The 19,784-nt window shown below is 41.2% G+C and overlaps 1 protein-coding gene across 1 annotated transcript; it reads left to right on the top strand.

The window, feature by feature from the left end:
* Positions 1-10,277: 10,277 nt before the first annotated feature.
* On the top strand, positions 10,278-11,425 carry LOC309648122 (proteasome assembly chaperone 3). Its single transcript, XM_082436293.1, has one exon. The coding sequence runs from the start codon at positions 10,703-10,705 to the stop codon at positions 11,069-11,071; it is 369 nt and encodes a 122-aa protein (XP_082292419.1). The 5' UTR covers positions 10,278-10,702; the 3' UTR covers positions 11,072-11,425.
* The last annotated feature ends 8,359 nt before the right edge of the window (positions 11,426-19,784 follow it).

The raw sequence follows: 19,784 nt of genomic DNA, 5'->3' as shown, positions 1-19,784 counted from the left end.
AAGTTCCTCCCCCATGAAGCCTTTCAGGCTATTCCAATGGTCATAGGAAGCATCTGACCTGGCTCCCAATACTCCCTACCTCTAGTATTCATGCCCTTGTATCGTCCTCTCCCCCTGAGTGTAGGCTGGACCTAGTGACTTGCTCCTAACAAACAAATAACAGAGAAAAATTAATAAGATATCAGGTCCATGGCTCCTGACTTGCTAGCATTCTCTCTCTTGCTGGCACCCTCTCTTGCCCCTTTGTTTGCTCACTTTGACGTTGTGAGATGTTTTACAGAGAGGCTTACGTGGCAAGGAACTGAGGGTGGCCTCAGTGCAAAAACTCATGAGGAATTGAATCCTGCCAACCACCACATGAGTGAACTTGAAAGCATATCCTTCCCAGTTGAGTCTTTAGATGAGATTGCAGCCCTAGCTGACACTTTGATTGCAGGCTCGTGACAGACTATGAAGCAGAGGAACCAGTTAAGTCATGCCTGAATTCCTGACCCACAGGAACTGTGAGATAATACATATATATTTTTTAGCCACTAAGTTGTGGGACAGTTTGTTACAGAGCAATAGATAACTAATACACCAGCCTATATTTATTGTTCTGTCCTTGTATTTATTATCCACACTGCTTGTAATTTATTATAAAAAACATACATGGGCATGATGGAAAAACTCAACAGTATAAATGTCATAAAGTAAAAAGTAAAAGGCTACCTTAACCTGTTCCTGCCTACCCTCTAGGGTAGATACTACCAAGCATTCCTTATGCACTTAAGAAGTGTTTTAACATAAATGGGATCATACTATAGATATTGTCCAACAACTTACCTTTTTTCACTTAGCAATCCATCTTTCCATATATCTGTAACACTTTTAGAAATATAAATTATATTCATTGCTTTTTTCTGTTTATGAAAACAATACATGGTCTTAGCTGAAAATCTGACATATACATAAAAGCATAAAAATTAATTTGCCTCTACTCCTACCATCCAGAGATAAACTAAAATATGGAATTGAATGTCTGTTTTGGTCTGTCTCATGTTTCTTCTGGCTCTCTTCTTGTACAGAAGCCCTCTTTCCTGTGAGGAATCGATCTGATATGGTCAGTTTGGGCCTACCTTCTCTTTCTAGGTGTGGCCCTGTGACCTATGTCTGGCCAATCAGAACCCTCCTCCACTCTTCTGTCTTCTAGATTGGTTCACAGCTGGGCATGCAACTCAACCAAGCAGGGGACCAATCAGAGTCTTTCTAAGCTTTTGCAGGGGGAGCTAATGACGGCTGCTTCTTCTGGGTTGTTAAACTAGGATTGTGTGGGACAAGGCCTTCCAGAGGCTATCTCACTGCCATCTGGGGAGTGGATGTCTGGCTTCATAGCCAAGGAGGGATAAATACAACTGAAAGTTGAAGAGAGCAGAGCCCTGAGGACATCTCTTATCCATGCCTAGATCCACTGGAATCCAGATATATCCTTGGCCATCTCAATTTCTGGTGTCAGCAAATTCCCTTTTACTGCTTCAGTTTCCGTTATCTGTATCCAAGGGACTCTTACCTAATATAAGTGTTATATTGAACTTTGTTTGAATTGAGTAGAAATAAAGCAAAATTTAAATGAAACTGGAGGAAATGCTGACAACAGATAGTTTCTTAAAGTCCCTTTAAAGTTAAGTGAAACATATTATGAAAACATTTCAAGGTTGAAGTAATTGTGTTTTGTAATTTGACTTGAGGTTTCTTAATGAACATGAGTTTAAGTTTCCAGAATAACTTAGTCAATTGTCTCAAAAACTAAAAGCCACCTCTGAGGTCTAACCAGTCAACTAACCAACCAAACATATCCCCTTAACTTTTTTTTTAAAGCAAATGTCTTTTATTCAAAAATTTTTTAAAGGTGACAAATTTTATCTCTCTATGTAATATGTATGTGTGAATAATTTTGAATGCATATATTTTATGCAGAATTGTCATGGGTTTTTTTTTATTTTTTAAATTGAAGTGTAGTTGATGTTCAATATTGTATAAGCTAAGGTGAACAACATAGTGATTCCCAATTTTTAAAGGTTATACTCCATTTATAGTTGTTATAAAATATTGACTATATTCCCTGTACTGTACAATATATCCTTGTAGCATATTTTATTTTATATATAATAGTTTGTACCTTTTAATTTCTTATCCCTAACTTGCCCCTCTCCTCCCCTCTCTCCCCACAGGTAACCACTAGTTAAAATAAATATCTTGTAAAATATAAGTCCTAAGCCTACATTTAGGGTCTTTCTTTAAATTATTAGGGGAAGAAATTAATAAGGATGAGATTGATATATAAGCAAAATATTCTTTTGTGTGAAGAAATCTCCACTTTTTAGGAAAAATAAAAATACCAAAAACAGGATAAATAATGATAGCTATTGCCTGTTATAGATCTGAAGTGAACTCACTTAATCCAAATGGTTCCAATACATCATTCAAATGATTCCCTCATTGCTCTCTTGTAATTAGCCAGTGTAGGTTAAAGCCAGTTGTTATTGTGTTCTTGGTATACAATTTCTTTTAATGACCCAACGGTTAAAAAAACACAATTCTTCTTAGAGAATCTTTAGAATACTTTGGAAAAAGATTTAAGCTAATTTGGATGCTGGCACCAAACATTCTCCAGTGTATTTTATTTCAGGAAGAACCATTTAGTCTATATTCTACTGGAAGTAATGTAGTTATCATGGGGAAGAACCCATCTTGTCTAATGGCATATTAAATAAAAGCAAAACATACTTTATATAACTGTCTTCCCAGCCCAAGAATGAAGGATGCTCTGCCGTGGAAATATGACCCGTTCAAAGTTCCATCAACTGAGAAATGATCCAACCCAACCTGGGCAGCTGTCCATGGCCTTAGGGAAGCCAGCTGAGGGTCCTTGCTCGGTGAATGCTATTGCGTAACAATGCCAGGCGAGGACAAATTCGCTTATGCTCCTATGGCATGTTAGCTATCTGGAGAGTCTCTTTTACCATAAGCTTTCCCATGACTTCATAATAAATGGGGTAAAATACTTCATTAGGTTAGCATAAAAATTGTAGCTATGTCTATCTTTGGTTTAGTTCTTGTTCTCTACTCCAACAAATATTTATGTTCAATTTTCAAGCTGGCCAGGGACCTGGAATAGCCAAGAATAGATTTCTATACGACAGGCAAGGGTAAAGGGCAGTGTGGTGTTGGTGGCCTAATATCAGGCCTTTGAGTCCTGGCTCTGTTGGGTGCCAGCACGACAACCCTCCTTGGGCAAGTCCTGAAATTGCCAGCACCTCGGTTTCCACATCTATAAAACCAGGAGAGTAATATTCTTCTTGCTGACTTCCTAGGGTTGTTGTAAGGATCAAATGATATAATGGATAGAAAAGGGCTTTGGAAATGAAAAAGGGCTAGATCAAAATGTTACTTTGTCACCCACATAGCATTCTGTAGTATTTCTGAAAAATTCCTTCATTTGTTTGAAATTATACACCTAATTACGAAAATATGATTTGTTTGTACTCAATCACTTCTATGCAAATTCAGTAGAGTGACTCCCTTACTTAGTTCCCGAGTAAACAACAACAAAAACCCAGTTAGGGAAATGTGAAAATGTGCAGTTTTAGACATTCGAGGGTAATGTGTTTCCTTTATGGATTTGGAGCTCTCTATAAGCCAAAGGCCTTCCTCCTTGCCTGCCGCTAATGGTAAGCTACATTTCAACCAGTGGCATGCTGCTTCCCGGAGAGACTCTTTCAGGGATCTTCTCTTGGCCAGGTGTTGGCAGTTTTTCTCACCCACCTTGGAGGTTGCGATCAGGGCTCCCCCTGCGTTGACTACAGCTCTGACACCTGCTGTGGGGTTGGAGCTGTGGTCCTGCTGTCTTTGAGGAAAGGAGCCAGGGAACCACTCCATTTGCTATTTGGGCACTTGGCCGCCACCATGGATGGTGCGGTTCTTTCTTTAAATGCTGGCATCCCAAAATGACTGGGCATTTGGCCAAATGATAAAACAGGTCATTTTGTTAATAGTTGCCTTTCAGCTCATCAGCTCAAGAAGAAGAATTGAGGCTTTAAAATACCATTTATAATAGCAAAACAATATTAGTTATATATAGGAATAAACAAATGTAATCCCTCTATGAAGAAAATTGTAAAACATTATTGAATGACAATTTAAAAAATAGGATGAAACATGTTCATGGATAGGATGACTCACTATCATGTCAGTTGCAATTCCAATAAAATTCTCTTCTCCCTCTTCTTGGCCCCCTCCTGCTACTCAAAACACTAAGTCCTGTTGGTTCTGCTTCCTTCTCTTCCAACTGCCCACTTCTCTCCCACTCTCACTGATTCAAATTTATTTCAAGTCCTCCTTATTCCTCTCCTGAATTACTAAAACAGCCTCATAACTGTGGCTCCTTTCCAATCCATCTTTCCACAACTGCAACTAAGTTTAACTTTCTAAAATCCTCATCTAAGCATGTCACTCCTGCTTACCACCCTGTGATGATTTGACATCATCCTTGGAATAGAGCCCAAACTCCATAGCAAGGCATCCCAGGGCTTCTCCCTGCTCCCACGCCAGCTCTCCCCTAGCTGAGGTGCTTGTAGTTCCCCAGGAGGCCCTGGCTCCTTTGGCTGGGTACACTTCCTCCTGCCCCCCTACCCTCTACCTCTTCCTCTTTTCCCTTTGTCACCTAATGAGCTCCTGCTAATTATTCAAAACTAAACTTGACTCTAATCTCCTCTGGGAAGCTTTCCTTCATCTGTCAAGGCTCAACAGCTGCCTTTCCAATTGGCCACAAACCTCAATTTCCTTATCTGCCAAATGAGGATAATAATTCCTGTATTATATGGGTTTGGTATCTCTCTAGTGGTAGGTAGGGTAACCATATATCCGGGTTTACGCCTGTTGTTCCTAAGTCGTGTCTGGTTAGTGTCCTCTGAGAACAGAAACCAACTACACGTAGTTTAATAGGATTAAGAACCAAGACTGCATTAACATGACTTGAACTCCAAGAAACCCCGGCCCAGAAAGCTGCAAATAGCATTGTTGTTTATTTCAGGAACTTCTAGAAAAATCCATTTGTTTGAACATAGACTACTCAGCTAGCCCTCATCAGGATAATAGCCCCCTTCTCACAGCAGCAGATCACTCATCTGGCTTGTGAAACACCTGTTTACTCCCCGATGTTCCCTTCAAAATCCTCTCCTCCCTGTATCCACCAATCCTAAACTATTAGATCATGATTTTGGTCAATCCCAGTCATCCTCCTGGGCCCCTGTATTGAAAGATCCAATTTAAACCCGACTTTCCAAACCTTCTGAATATCCCACCCACAACCTCCTCCTTTGGAGACACTACTCAGGTAGTGGTCTCCCTTGCTTCATTAAGTAATAAACCTAACTTTGCTGATAAACAGTTTATTTTGATGATCTCCTTGAGGAATCAGCAGTTGACACCCTTTTACTCTGAAAAGAATTCCTGTTTGGATGATAAATTAAATGATTCCTATTATAAATTGTTACCCTATTAACTTGTAACATTTATTGTTCTCATTTAATCCCTACAATAACCCCACATGGTATGTATTATTATACTACCCTTGTACAAATATGAAAATGAAGGCACAGAGAATTTCAGTAATTTATCCAAGATCCTGTAACTACTATAAGAGACTGGATTACAAACCAAGGACCCAGACTCCAGAACTGATATTCTGTAAAAAAAAAAAAAAAAAAAAAAGTAGTTTTCTTTTTAATTTTAAAATCACAAACTTACCGAAAACGTACAAGTATAGTACAAAGAACCACCTCATCCTACCACCAAATCACTGGAGAGTAAGTTGTCAACCTGATACCCTATTACCTTCACATACTTTAGTCTTTGTATTTAGCATTTGTCCTACAAATAAGGACATTCTCCTCCATAACCACAACACAGCCATCAAAATCAGGAAATTAACACTGATATGTAACTACCATATAACCCTTAAAGCCCACTCCAGTCTTGCCAATTGTCCCTATAATAACCTTTGCAGCAGAAGAATCCAGTTCAGAACCAACTACATCTTGCATTTAGTTCTTAAATCTCTTAACTTTCCTTCAGTCTGGAACGGTTCCCCAGGCTTTCCTTGACTTTCATGACCTTGACATTCTTGAAGATTACAAGAATTTTAACCTCACTTTGAGTTTGTCTGCTGTTCTCTCATGCTTACATTCAGGTTATGCATACAGAAGTGGTATTGTGTTCCCACTGCACCCTATCAGGTGGGACAAGATTCTGATTTGCCCCGTTATTAATAATGTACACACTTCTAACACTTGATTTAAGTGGTGTTTGCCAGGCTCTCTCACTTTTTCCTGTCTGTAATTAATATTTTGTGGGGCAGTATTATATTTTATTTTATTTTGGATTATTGTTGTTTTTCTAACTTTCTCCACACAACCCCTGCCAGCTTTCTTGAGGTATAATTAACAAATAAAAATTGTATATATTTAAGGCATACAATGTGATATAATTTGATATAGTTATAAATTTTGATATAGGTATACATTGTGAAATGGTTACCACAATCAAGCTAATGAATACATCTGTCACCTCACACAGTTACCATTGTGTGTATGTGTGTGGTGAGGACACTTACGATCTACTCTCTCAGCAAATTTCAAGTACTGTAAATACTACAATATTATTAACTATAGTCGCTATGTTATACTTTAGATCTCCAGAACTTATATATCCTGCATAACAAACTTTGTACCCTTTGACCAATATCTCATTTCCCCCACTCCCCAGCCCCTTGCAACCACCAATTTACTCTCAGCTTCTATGAGTTCTGCTGTTTTAGATTCCACATGTAAGTGAGATCATACAGTATTTGTCTCCTGATTTCAAACTCTACTATAAAACTACAGTACTCAAAACAGTGTGATACTAGCACAAAAACAGACACATCGGTCAATGGAACAGAATAGAGAGCTCAGAAATGAATCCACACTTAGAAGGGCAATTAATCTATTATAACAAAGGAGGCAAGAATATACAATGGGGGAAAAGACAGCCTCTTCAATAAATGGTGCTGGGAAAACTGGACAGCTACATGCAAAAGAATCAAACTGGATTACTCTCTGACACTATGCACAAAAATAAATTTGAAATAGATTAAAGATTTAAACATAAGTTCTGAAACATAAAACTTCTAGAAGAAAACAGAGGCAGTAAGCTTTTTGACATCAGGCTTAGTAGTAGTTTTTGGATATGTCTCCTCAGGCAAGGGAAACAAAAGCAAAAATAAACAAATGGGACCACAGGACCAGATGGCTTCACTGGGGAATTCTACCAAGCATATCAATACAAAGAAGAACTTATGGATGGACCTGGAGACTGTCATTCAGAGTGAAGTAAGTCAGAAAGAGAAAAAAAATATTGTATATTAATGCATATATGTGGAATCTAGAAAAATGGTGTAGATGATCTTATTTGCAAAGCAGAAATAGAGACAGACGTAGAGAACAAAAGTATGGACACCAAGGGGGGAAAAGGGGGGTGGGATGAATTGGGAGATTGGGATTGACATATATACAATATTGATACTTTGTGTAAAATAATAACTAATGAGAATCTACTGTATAGCTCAGGGAACTCTACTCAATGCTCTGTGGTGACCTAAATGGGAAGGAAATCCAAAAAAGAGGGGATATGTGTATACGTAGAGCTGATTCACTTTGCTGTACAGTAGAAACTAACACAACACTGTAAAGCAACTATACTACAATAAAAATTAATTAATTAAAGAACTAGCCACATATTTTTTCAAACTATATTTTATTTTATTCTGTAAAGAGTAATATATTGATTCATGCTATCACTTTGAATAACTGTATTTCAAAAGGAACTAAATTAGATGGGTTTTGTTGTTAAAAAAAAAAAAGAACTTATACTGGTCCTTCTCAAACTCTTCCAAAAGACTGAAGAGGAGGGAACACTCCCAAAGTCATTCTATGAAGCCACCATCATCCTGATACCAAAAGACAAAGACACTACCAAAAAATAAAATTATAGGCCAATATCCTTCATGAATATAGATGAAAAATCCTCAACAAAATATTAGTAAACCAAATCCAACAACACATAAAAAGGATCATACACCATGATCAGGTTGGATTCATTCCAGGGTCACAAGGATGGTTCAAATGAATTCAGCAAGGTAGCAGGATACCGGATTAATATACAGAAATCTGTTGTATTTCTTTACACTAACAATGAAATATCAGAAAAAGAAAGTAAAAAACAATCCCGTTTAAAATTGCATCAAAGCCATAATGAGATATCACCTCATGCCCATCAGAATGGCTATTATCAAAAAGACAACAAACAAGTGTTGGTGAGGATGTGGAGAAAGGGAACCCTTGTGCACTGCTGGTGGGGTTGTAAATTGGGCAGCCACTTAGAACTACCATATGATCCAGCAATTCCACTCCTGAGTATACATCTGAAGAAAGTGAAAACACTAATTCGAAAAGATACATGCACCCCAGTGTTCATAGCAGCACTATGTACAATAGCCAAGACATGGAAGCAGCCTAAGTGTCCATCGACAGATGACTGGATAAAGAAGATGTGGTATACATATACAATGGAATACTACTTATCATAAAAAAGAATGAAATTTTGCCGTTTGCTACAACATGGATGGACTTGGAGTGTATTATGCTTAGTGAAATAAGTCAGAGAAAGACAAATACTGTACGATATCACTTATGTGTGGAACCTAAAAAATAAAACAAACTAGTGAATATAACAAAAATAGAAACAGACTCACAGATATAGAGAACAATTTAGCGGTTACTAGTGGAGAGGGAAGGGGGAGGGGCAATGTGGGGGAGGGGATTAAGAGGTACAAACTACTGTGTATAAAATAAATAAGCTACAAGGATACATTGTACAGCACAGAGAATACAGCCAATATTTTCTAATACTATAAATGGAATATAACCTTTAAAAATTGTGAATCACTATGTTGTACACATAAAACTTATATAATATTGTAAATCAACTATATCTCAGAAAAAAATTGGGCAGCCACTATGGAAAACAGTAAGGAGATTCCTCAAAAAATTAAAAATAGAACTACCATATGATCCAGCAATTCCACTCCTGGGTATTTATCTGAAAAAAATGAAAGCACTAATTAGAAAAATTTTCTGCACCCCTATGTCTGTTGCAGCATTATTTTTAATAGCCAAGATATGGAAGCAACTTAAATGCCCAGCAATAGATGAATGGATAAAGAAGATATGGTATATAGATACCATGGAATATTACTCGGCCATAAAAAAGAATGAAATCTTGCCATTTGTGACAATATGAATGAACCTAGAGGGTATTATGCCAAGGGAAATAAGTCAGACAGAAAAGGACAAATGCTGTACAATTTTACTTATATGTGCAACCTAAAAAACAAAACAAATGAACAAACATAAAAAAACAGAAACAGAGTCACAGATGCAGAAAACAAATAGGTGGTTGCCCTAGCGGAGGGGTAGGAATAGGAAAGAAATAGGTAAGGGAAATTAAAATGTACAAACTTCCAGGTGCAAAATAAATGAGTCATGGGTATGAAATATACAGAGTGGGGAACATAGTCAATAACTATGTAATATCTTTGCATGGTGATGTATTATAACTAGACTTATGGTGGAGGTCATTTTGAAATGTATAGAAATATCGAATCACTACTTTGTGTAACAAGAACTAACATAGTGCTGTAGGTCAGTTATACTTCAAAAACAAGACAAAGAAACAAACTCAAAGAAAAAGAGATCAGATTTGTGGTTACCAGAGGCAGGGAGTGGGGCGACAGGGAATTGGATGAAGGCAGTCAAAAGGTACAAACCTCCAGTTATAAGATAAATAAGTCCTAGGGATGTAATGTACAACATGATTAATATAATTCACACTGATGTATGTTATATATGAAAATTGTTAAGAGAGTAAATCCTAAGAGTTCTCATCACAAAGGAAAAAAATTTTTCTATTTCTTTAATTTTATGCCTATATGAGATGATGGAATGTTCACTAAACTTATTGTGATCCTCATTTCATGTTGCATGTAAGTCAAATCATCATTCTGTACACCTTAAACTTGTAGTGATGTATGTCAGTTATATCTCAGTAAAACTGGAAGAAAAACAAAACAAAATAAATTATACATTTGCAGGCTTAAAAAAATCTACTCTTTCAGCAAACTTCAAGAACTGTAGGCTGGGGATCGGGCAGGGCCGGACGGGGGCGGAGAGGGTGGGTGTCCCCACTGGCCCCGGGAGGCTTCAGCCGCCCTCTGCCCTCCGCCCTCCGCCTTCCTGGGGGTGTTGCTTCTCCCGTGGGACCGATGGTTTCCCCAAACGCAGAAAACGAAACCTCAGTGGGCGCACTAGAGGGGCGACGCGGGCGCCGCCACCCGCTCCGCCGGGTTTCTGCACCTGCGGCGCTTACTTCCCACCAACCCCCGCGCGATGGCATGACTGAGGCCCCCAAGACTCAAATGAGAGCCGTTGGGATGCGGTGGGGGTCACAGTGATGCAGGACGGCGGGGGCCGACGCGTGGGGAAGAGTCCTCACCTGCCTCCAGAGGCGAAAGTGTATTTTGACGTCCCGCCTGTCTGTATATACGTGCCATCGAGCAGTCCCAGCTATGGAAGGTAAGCCATTGGTGACATCGAAAGAGAAGACTGCAGTGGTGTGTGGGGTCCCCACCCAGGTGGTCTGTACAGCCTTCAGCACTCACATCCTGGTGGTGGTGACCCAGTTCGGGAAGATGGGTACCCTGGTCTCCCTGGAACCCAGCAATGTGACCAGTGACGTCGGCAAGCCCGTGCTGACCACGAAAGTCCTTCTCGGGCAGGACGAGCCTCTCATCCATGTCTTCGCAAAGAATCTGGTGGCGTTTGTGTCTCAGGAAGCTGGCAACAGAGCAGTCCTTCTCGCCCTAGCTGTGAAGGACAAGAGCCTGGAGGGGGTGACGGCCTTGAAGGAGGAGATCCGGACGTGCCAGGTGTGGTGACCGTGGAGTAACCACCCGTGCCGTCCAGCAGGGCCACATGGTGACTCAGACACCCTGTCGATGATTTGAAGACCCTCCCTCAGTCAGAAGGAGGGGCTTTATCTGGCTTTGGTCCTTGAAGCTGGAAGAAACATGCACGTCTCGGGCCCACTTTGGTTTGGGGGCTGCCCTCACCTGTGGAGGGAGGGCGTGGAATGTGTCCTGGGGTGAGCGGTCCTCCCTGGGTCCACACAGTTGCACATGGTTGAGAATTGACGGAACGAGTCATGGCCCTCGGTGTGCAGATGAATTGTTGGGGGAAATTTTTTTTTTATTAAAAGTAAATGCACATCCCAAAATAAAAAAAAAAAAAAAAAAAAAAGAACTGTAAATGCTACAGTATTATTAACTATAGTCACTATGCTGTACTTTAGATCTCCAGAACTTATTTATTGTGCATAACTGAAACTTTGTACCCTTTGACCAATATCTCATTTCCCCTACCCCTCAGCCCCTTGCAACCACCAATTTATTCTCGGCTTCTATAAGTTCTGCTGTTTTAGATTCCACATATAAGGGAGATCATGCTGTATTTGTCTTTCTGTGTCTGGCTTATTTTACTTAGCATAATGCCCTTCAGGTTCACCCATGTTGTCAGAGATGACAAGATTTCCTTTTCTTTTTTTTTTTTTTTTAAAAAGGCTGAATAATATTCCAGTGTGTGTGTGTGTGTGTGTGTGTGTGTGTATCACATTTTAAAAAATCTATTCATCTGTCAACAGATACTTCGGTGGTTTCCATATCTTGGCTACTGTGAATAATGCTACAGTGAACATGGGAGTACAGATATCTCTTTAAGATACTGATTTTGTTTCCTTTGGATATATACCCAGAAGTGGGATTGCTGGATCATATGGTAGTTCTATTTTTAAATTTCTGATGAACCTCCATACTATTTTCTGTACTGTATACCAATTTACATCCTGTGGGGTGGTATTGTAAAACTATGTAAAGATCCTATTCTTCATCAAAATTTCTATTTATTCGTTTAATTTATTTACATCAATACAGGGTCATGTTTCCTATTTTATCCAATAGGGTGTAATTTGTTACTTCATTACTTATTTTGATGCCCTTATTTTTCTAGATTTGTCCATTGGGAGTGCTTTCAAGCTGCCTTCCAAATCTTTTTGACATCCTCCACCATTCTTTTAAGCAATTTCTTGTTTTGGTAGACGGTATTTTTTTACGTATCTGAAAGATTGAATTAGGTATATATAGAATTTAAGTTAATTGCGTTTGCTGAAAAGATGGTATTTTGTGTTAAAATGAAATATCCTCCTAGAGTTTTAAATCATGCAGCGTGAACAGATACAAATGAGAGTACCAATTTATCAATGGGAGCTCTCACTGAGCGTCTGTTTTATCAGGAGAAATGAATCCATTCCATGTTTTCTCCATTAGGAGACTATAATTAGAACCTGAGCCTTTGAATAGCGTTTTTTAAAATCACACTTAATTTTTAGTTTCTCATTAAAAAATACGTATATTTCTTGTTCTGTGAAAATTTATTAATAGTTCTGCAAATTCTCTGCTGCCCTTAGGGAACAGATTGTGTATTTAAATAGTCTTTTCAGGCACTTATGCGTGAGCACCTCCCTCCTCTGGGCTCCTGCACCGACTACCTACTTATCTGCCTACAGGCTCGTCTTATTCACTAGTCTGTTGCAAGCTCCTCAGGGCAAGGGCTTCAATGTCTACACCTTTGTACCTGTCTGGACCGAGTCTGGGGACTGGTGTGTTATAGATGCCTGGCCAGTGCTGGTGGGATGGCCAGGTGGTCATGCACTGTGTCTCGCTTCTGCCCACAGGATGGCAGTATTTAGTCAAGGCTCCAGCCCCACCAGTGGCCTGGCTGTACGGGAATTTGAAAGTACCTGGTTTCTTCCTGAAATGAAAAGAGTACTTCAGGTCCCCTCCTATGAAGAAACCCTCCACAAAATAATGTATAATGTTAACTGCTCACCCTCTCTCCAGTGTGCTTCCTGGAAGATGACCTCTTTGAGGTGAATTATGTGATGTTTCTGGACTGTGGGCATCCATCCCCAAAGGACTATTTAGGTCTAGAGTTTGTGTTACTAAAACTGAGCAGGTAGGCTGAAATCACTAGCTCATTCCACATGCAAGTCATTAGATGCAAAGAACAGTTGCTATTTAAAGAGAAAGAAGGAAACGGGAACACTTGAGCGCTTGCTGTATGCTTTGTGCTTTAAACCAGGGGCTCTCATTCATGAGTGGGCGTCAGAATCGCCTGGAGGACTGGTTAAAACACAGATTGCTGGACCTCACCTCCAGAGTTTCTAGTTCGGTAGGTTTGGGATGGAGCCCTGAGAATTTGCATTTTAACAAATTCCCAGGTGGTGCTGATGCTGCTGGTCCAGGAAATCGCTGTTTTAAACAATCACATTTAATCCTCAGCAGCCCTTTCACATACTCTCCCCATTTTGCAGATGAGAAAACTGAGGTCCAGAAGTTGCGATAACTTGCCTACTGACACATCCTAGTAAGCGGAGGGCTGGAATATGAACCCTGGTCATTCTGACTCCAAACCCTTGCTCTGTCCACTGAACCATCTGTAAGAAAAAGAGAATGAATCTGTACTTTGGGCGTTTCTCTGAATCATATGGCTCCCCAAAATATGAAACAATGCCCATTACCAGTGTAATGCTTTTAATTTTTAAGAGTTTAGCAATAACAGTTAATCTTTGCAATTCCTCTGGTACAGAAGTAATGAAGAAAACTGCCAAACTGGAATAAACAGGTGCACTTGTGTATGAAGGTACCCGAAGCTTTGCACTATTCGTTTAAAATTCAAATGTCTTTGGAAATGAAATATTGATGTTATAGGTATTTTAATCACCAAACTCCAACTTTGAAACTAGAATAGTAAGGCAGAAGTAATTATCAACTACATTAGCTTGCCCATGGAGACAGAGGACACAGTTTGTTTATGGAAATTAATGAGGAATTCAAAGCTGGTGGGCTTTATCCAGAAGTGAATCAGCAAATTAATGACTTGGCTACAGGCTCCAGTCATTGTTGAGTCCCTGATGTGTCAGCCTATGATGTATTGAGAACCTGTTCTATATTTATTACTCAGGCACAACTTGCCTCCATCTCTCTTTCCTCAATGTTATTAAAAAAAATTAAACCCGAGCTCTCAGAGGCAGGGATGGGTTTTATTCTAAATGTTTATGAAGAAGGGGTGGGACATGGAGGAGGAGGATGGAAAGAGAGAGACGACCTCAGCTCAAGCTGAGGCTTCCAGTCTGGCTGAACGAAACCTTCTTCTTCCTTTGGCCGGGCTCTTGCTTGTCTCCTGTTAACTCCTCAACAATCAGGTCTCACATGCCTGTTCCATACTGAACGGACTTGCTCAACCTGGACTTTAAAATGCTGCCAAAGAGGCCTTATGAATAGTTCATGGAGGGCCAGAGGTGGGCAAGCTGGGGCCCTTTACAGGTAGGATCTCGCCATGCTGTCCCCTTCTAGTCCCAGGTGACTCTCACCTGCTGCCTGGAGTCTCTATCTCTAAGGAGAAACTTGGTTACTATAACCTGTGTGATCTGAACTTCCAGAGCCTGCTCCAGACCTGAGGGTTCCTGAATGTTTCCTTCTACCGCCTTCCCCCAAAGGGGTTATAACCAAGCACTTGGAAAAGAGAAATGCCTCTGCCTGGGACAGCAGCGAGGTCACCTGACAGGGCCCTGGGAACAGGGAGGATGGAGACAGCCTGTGTGTCCGGAGGACCGTCACCTGCCCTCCCAGCCTGCCCTTGCTGCTGCAGCCCACCAGGAGGGTCACAGGTCTGGGGCTGAGCTTCAGCCCCTTAACCTGACACACTGTGCTTCCCAGGGAATGTGAGCTCACAGCGGGGAAATTCAGGCTTTTGAGGAACAGAATGCAACAAAGGAAAGACCGTAAACCAGAAAGCTTATCCCAGGCAAAGCAAAAATAATACTTGAAAATATTACTTGGTGGTCTGGAGGTTGGGAACCACGGCTTTCACGGGCGCTGATGGTGGGGTGTGATCTTGACTCCTGGTCCTTCGTTCTTTGCTACCAACTGAGTTCCAACACAGGTCCCTGTCGCACATCACCGCACTCTGGCTCTGCCGCTTAGGGCAGGTACCCCGGGCTCTGTTTCCACATCCAGGTGGAGGCCACTACTGCTCTCCTGGCCAGCAGGAGCTGAAGTCACATGACTTCCACCCACCAGAGAAGGATCCCTCTTTGTTAAATTCAGTTTCTGCTGCTCCCTTGACCAATTACTCCTCCAGGACACCCTGGGTTAGTGAAGTACCCACAACTCACCACTGTGCCTCCTGCACTTGACACGTATGTTAAAAAAAAACCCAAACAAACATACATTCTTCAAGCCTTCCCAAAGATAGACCCCATGGCAAATGCACCACAATTGTTTCCATTTCTGTTAATTAGAGAACATCAGCAAATAGGAATTTCAGACTTCTACCCCTTCTCTCAAGGAGGTAAATTTGGGTAAAAACAATATCAATAATAAACCTTTGTTAATCGATTTATATACTATCTGTTTTCATAGATGATTTGAAAATGACTTACTACATTAAAATACACAGAGAACAGAATATATAACAGAAAAGAGAAGAAGTCAAGCGATTCATGAACCATTACTACTCTTTGCCTCCATTTTCTTACCTTTAAAATAGGGAGAATGCTATCCTTGCCACGGGAGTTCTTGTGAAGGGGATAACGTTTGTGAAGACATTCTCCAAAGGGTGGGGCATGGCACAATTCTAGCCTCGGGAGCTGCTCAGGGACTCGGACCACTGTTCCATGACTGATTCTCTCCCTCCCTCCTTTCCTTCTTTTCTTTATGAATTCACATTTCAGCCAATATTTACTGAGGTCTTTTATTGTGCTAGGTATTGGGGATACAAAGGTGCTCAAGACACGTATCCAACCTACAAGAAACTTGACATCCAATGTCAAGTGGTCCATCCAAATGGTAAGGCCATTTCAATGTGACTTGCCCACTACAAATATAGAGTGCCATGTGGTTTACTGGAACCAACATAGGCTCTGAGGGCAGGCAGATCTGGGTGTGAATCCCAGTTTGCTTTATCTCTGTGAGCTGCAGATCCCTCATTGTAAGTTATGATTAATCGTAACTGTCTTTCAGGGCTATTGTGAAGATTACTTGAAGTGTGTGCCAGAGACACACGATAAATAGTTAACACTTATTAAACACTGACCCTGTGCCAGGCACTTTTCCTATATTAGCTCACTTAAAACTCACAGCAACTCTATGAGGTAGACACTATTATCATCATCATGCCTATTTTATGGAGGCACAGAGAAACTGAGTGACTTGCCCAAGGTCAGGCAGCCAGTCAGCAGCAGAACCGGGCTTCAAATCCAGAGTATCTGGTTCCAGAGCCCATCACAGTTGCTACGCAGCACAGCTTCTCAGCCATGGCGGTGCGTTAGAATCACCTCTGAGGCTTTGGAGTGCTTTGTTCCCACTGGGGAGATTCTGACTTAGAAGGTCTGGGACGAGGTCCAGGAATTTGTATTTTTAGAGAGCTCTCCAGGTGATCTTGATGTGCAGGTTGAGAACCAGTAGGTGTTTAGACAAGTGAGAGCTGTTATCCTCGGAGTGAGGGAAATGGAGAGGCCTCTAGAGAAGTGGGTCTTGAAGGATGGGGTAGAGTTTTCTCAGCAAAATGGAGGTTAGGGCTCTCCAGGCAGGAGGAAGAGCATGTGTAAACCCTTAGGGAACACAAGTATGTGAAACTCAGGTTTATGAGACCCAGCCGTGTGTGCGTGAGTGTGAGACAGCGTAACGGAAGAGGGAGGAACGGATGAGGAAAGCAGGATGGGAGGTAGAAAGAGGGAAGGAGGCTGGAAGGTGGATTGGGGCCACAGTGGGATAGGATTAGAAATCGTGCGAAGGAATGTAGACTTGATCCCACAGACAGGGAGAGCACCTGAAGAATTTCTATGCAGGGCAGAACGTAATTCGCTCTCTACGTGGTCTTTATTTCAAAGCTCGTCTTTTTGATTCCAAGAATTTTGACATATTGAAGGAAAATAAACATAAGCAGGAAAAGGAAGATCACAATTTATAATTAATTGAGCCAGAAGCATCTTAGCGCTTTTGGTGAGAGGAGAGAGTAAATTGTTGAAAATTGAATGCACTGTGAAGTGGCTATTATTTCACTGACTTACCTCATTTTGGAAGAAAACGGAGGAAGAGAGAGTATTTTCACAGCAGAGGATATGGAGGCTCAATTAGGGGAAATCAGTCGCTGTGCCTTACCTGGGGGAAGGTGGCAAAGGGAAGGCAGAAGGGCTCGTAGCTGTGGGGAGGAGCCCAGCCCCCACCAGCCTGGGGACGCTGGTGTTTAGCGGCTCCACGGGGATGAGGGGAATGAGATGCAGTAGGAAGAGTTTCCCCGGCATCCTCCTCCGAGGGAACCAGGAGCTGCCACCTCCCTGGCCCCTTGGGTTTCCTGAATGATCCATGCCTCCCTCTGAATGCAGACCTCTGTAAAATGAGATTGGGAGGAGATATTTGTCAGTCCTTATGATTTCTTGATGATTGGAAGGACTGGCAAGATTGTACTTTTGAGGCAGTAAAGCCTCTTTTTAATCACAGTGCATGATGTGCTTTAGACTCCCGGGTGTAATAAGAGTCGTTTGAGCTGCATTCTTGATTTGCAGCCCCTGGGACACTGTGTTGGGATTTCCAGCCCTGTTTATTTTATGCTGATAGAGTCGGTTGAATCTAGGCATGGCAGAGACTAGAAAGCACCATCATTAGATGAAAAGAAGCAATGGTTAAGTCAGCTCCCTCTGGGTAAAACACAAAGCTTGGAAATAAGTGACTCTACACAAGCAGCTGGAGACTGGGCTAGCCCTGTGCGTGTGGGAGGTGACTTCACATATGTTACTGCATTTAATCTTCATAGCAACCCTCCAGTAGGAGTACTATTAGTATTCCCATTTTACAGATGGTGAAACTGATGCTTGGAGCTCTTCTTTCTCACAGAATGTCACCAGCTAGTAAGCACCAAAGTCAGCAATAAGAACCCCGGTCTAGCTGACTGTAAATCTAAGTGTTGGGTACTTAAACTGTTCTTATTTATTCATTTGGCTGCGCCAGGTCTTAGTTCTGGCATTTGGGTCATGCGAGATCTTCGTTGCTGCATGTGGGATCTTTAGTTGCGGCATGCGGGATCTAGTTCCCTGACCAGGGATTGAACCTGGGGCCCCTGCATTGGGAGCGTGGAGTCTTAGCCACTGGACCACCAGGGAAGTCCCACTTCAGTTGTTCTTGATTAAATAAGACATTCTTGGCAGGGCTCCTTTTTCTTTATGGAGACCTGTGAGGACTGCTTTCTCCTTCTTCCCTTCTCCTCAGTGTTCAGGAGGGTCTGCCATGTGCTCACGGTCAAAGTTCTCTGGAGATAAAAGCTCTGCTCCTAACTGAAGAAGTATGGATGTCATTTATGGGCAGCTCTTTTACCTCCTAAAGTCTAAAACAGCATCAGAGGCTTCCGGGGGTGTACCTTCAGCTTTGTCCTGCTTTCCTGGATGTTGGGTCATTCCTTCTACTTATCTTAGATGATACTGCTGCCTATGTGCCAACCAGCTGTACTAGACCAGAGGAAAAACCTGGCATGTGCTGGGTGCTGCTTTATTAACTTTAAAAAACTATGAGGCATAGCAGGTATACAAAAGAATGTATGTATACATTTTTGTACAGGTTAAAGAAGAATAATAAAATGAACATCTGTATCTTATCTACCCAGATTGAAAGCTAGGAAATGTTCAGAAGCTTAGAATTCCCTGACACCCTTCTCCAATCTCATCTCCCTTTTTTCCCCGTGACACACCAATGTCTGTATCTTTAAGCAGGATATTATTTAGTTCTGCCTGGTTTTGAACATCATATCACAGGCACATACAATGTGTATTCTTTCTGGGCTGTTTCTTCCCTTAATATTATGAGACCGGAGTCATTCCTGCTGGTGTACCCGGCTGTAGTTCATTGATTTCATTTATGCTGCGGCCTGACATTCCATTGTGTGACTGTCTATAATTCTTCTACTCATTCTATTCTTGTTTTGGGTTGATTCTAGTGGTATTTTGTTTGCTTGTTTGTTTTACAAATAATACTGGGTCATTGGATATGCACATACTCAACCAATCTAAATAATGACAAACTGATTTCCGAAGTGGTTATACCAGTTTATACTCCCACTAGCGATGGGTGACAGTTCCAGTTGCTCCACATACTTACAACACTTGGTAGTACCTGATTTTTAACTTTTTTTCTATCACTCTAATGGATGTGAAATAGTAACTTGTGATTTTGTTTGCATTTCCTTGATCACTAGAAGCTGACCACCTTTTTAATATGTTTATGGACATTTGTGGTTCCTTTTTTGTGAAATTCATGTTCCTTTCTTTTTTTTAAAAAAAAAATTATTTATTTATTTTGGCTGTACCGGGTCTTAGTTGCAGCACGCAGACTTCTTAATTGCGGCATGCACACTCTTAGTTGCGGCATGCATGTGGTATCTAGTCCCTGACCAGGGATCGAACCCAGGCCCCCTGCATTGGGAGCTCGGCGTCTTACCCACTGGACCACCAGGGAAGTCCCCATGTTCCTTTCTTTTGCCTGTTTT

Source organism: Balaenoptera physalus (assembly GCF_965194825.1).
Source record: "Balaenoptera physalus genome assembly, chromosome: 1".
Taxonomy (NCBI): Eukaryota; Metazoa; Chordata; class Mammalia; order Artiodactyla; family Balaenopteridae; genus Balaenoptera; species Balaenoptera physalus.
The sequence above is the reverse complement of the archived record's forward strand: the minus strand, read 5'-3'. Positions and strand labels throughout refer to the sequence as shown.

Coding starts and splice junctions, on each gene's coding strand:
- LOC309648122 (XM_082436293.1), top strand. CDS start 10,703: ATGGAAGGTAAGCCATTGGTGACATCGAAAGAGAAGACTGCAGTGGTG.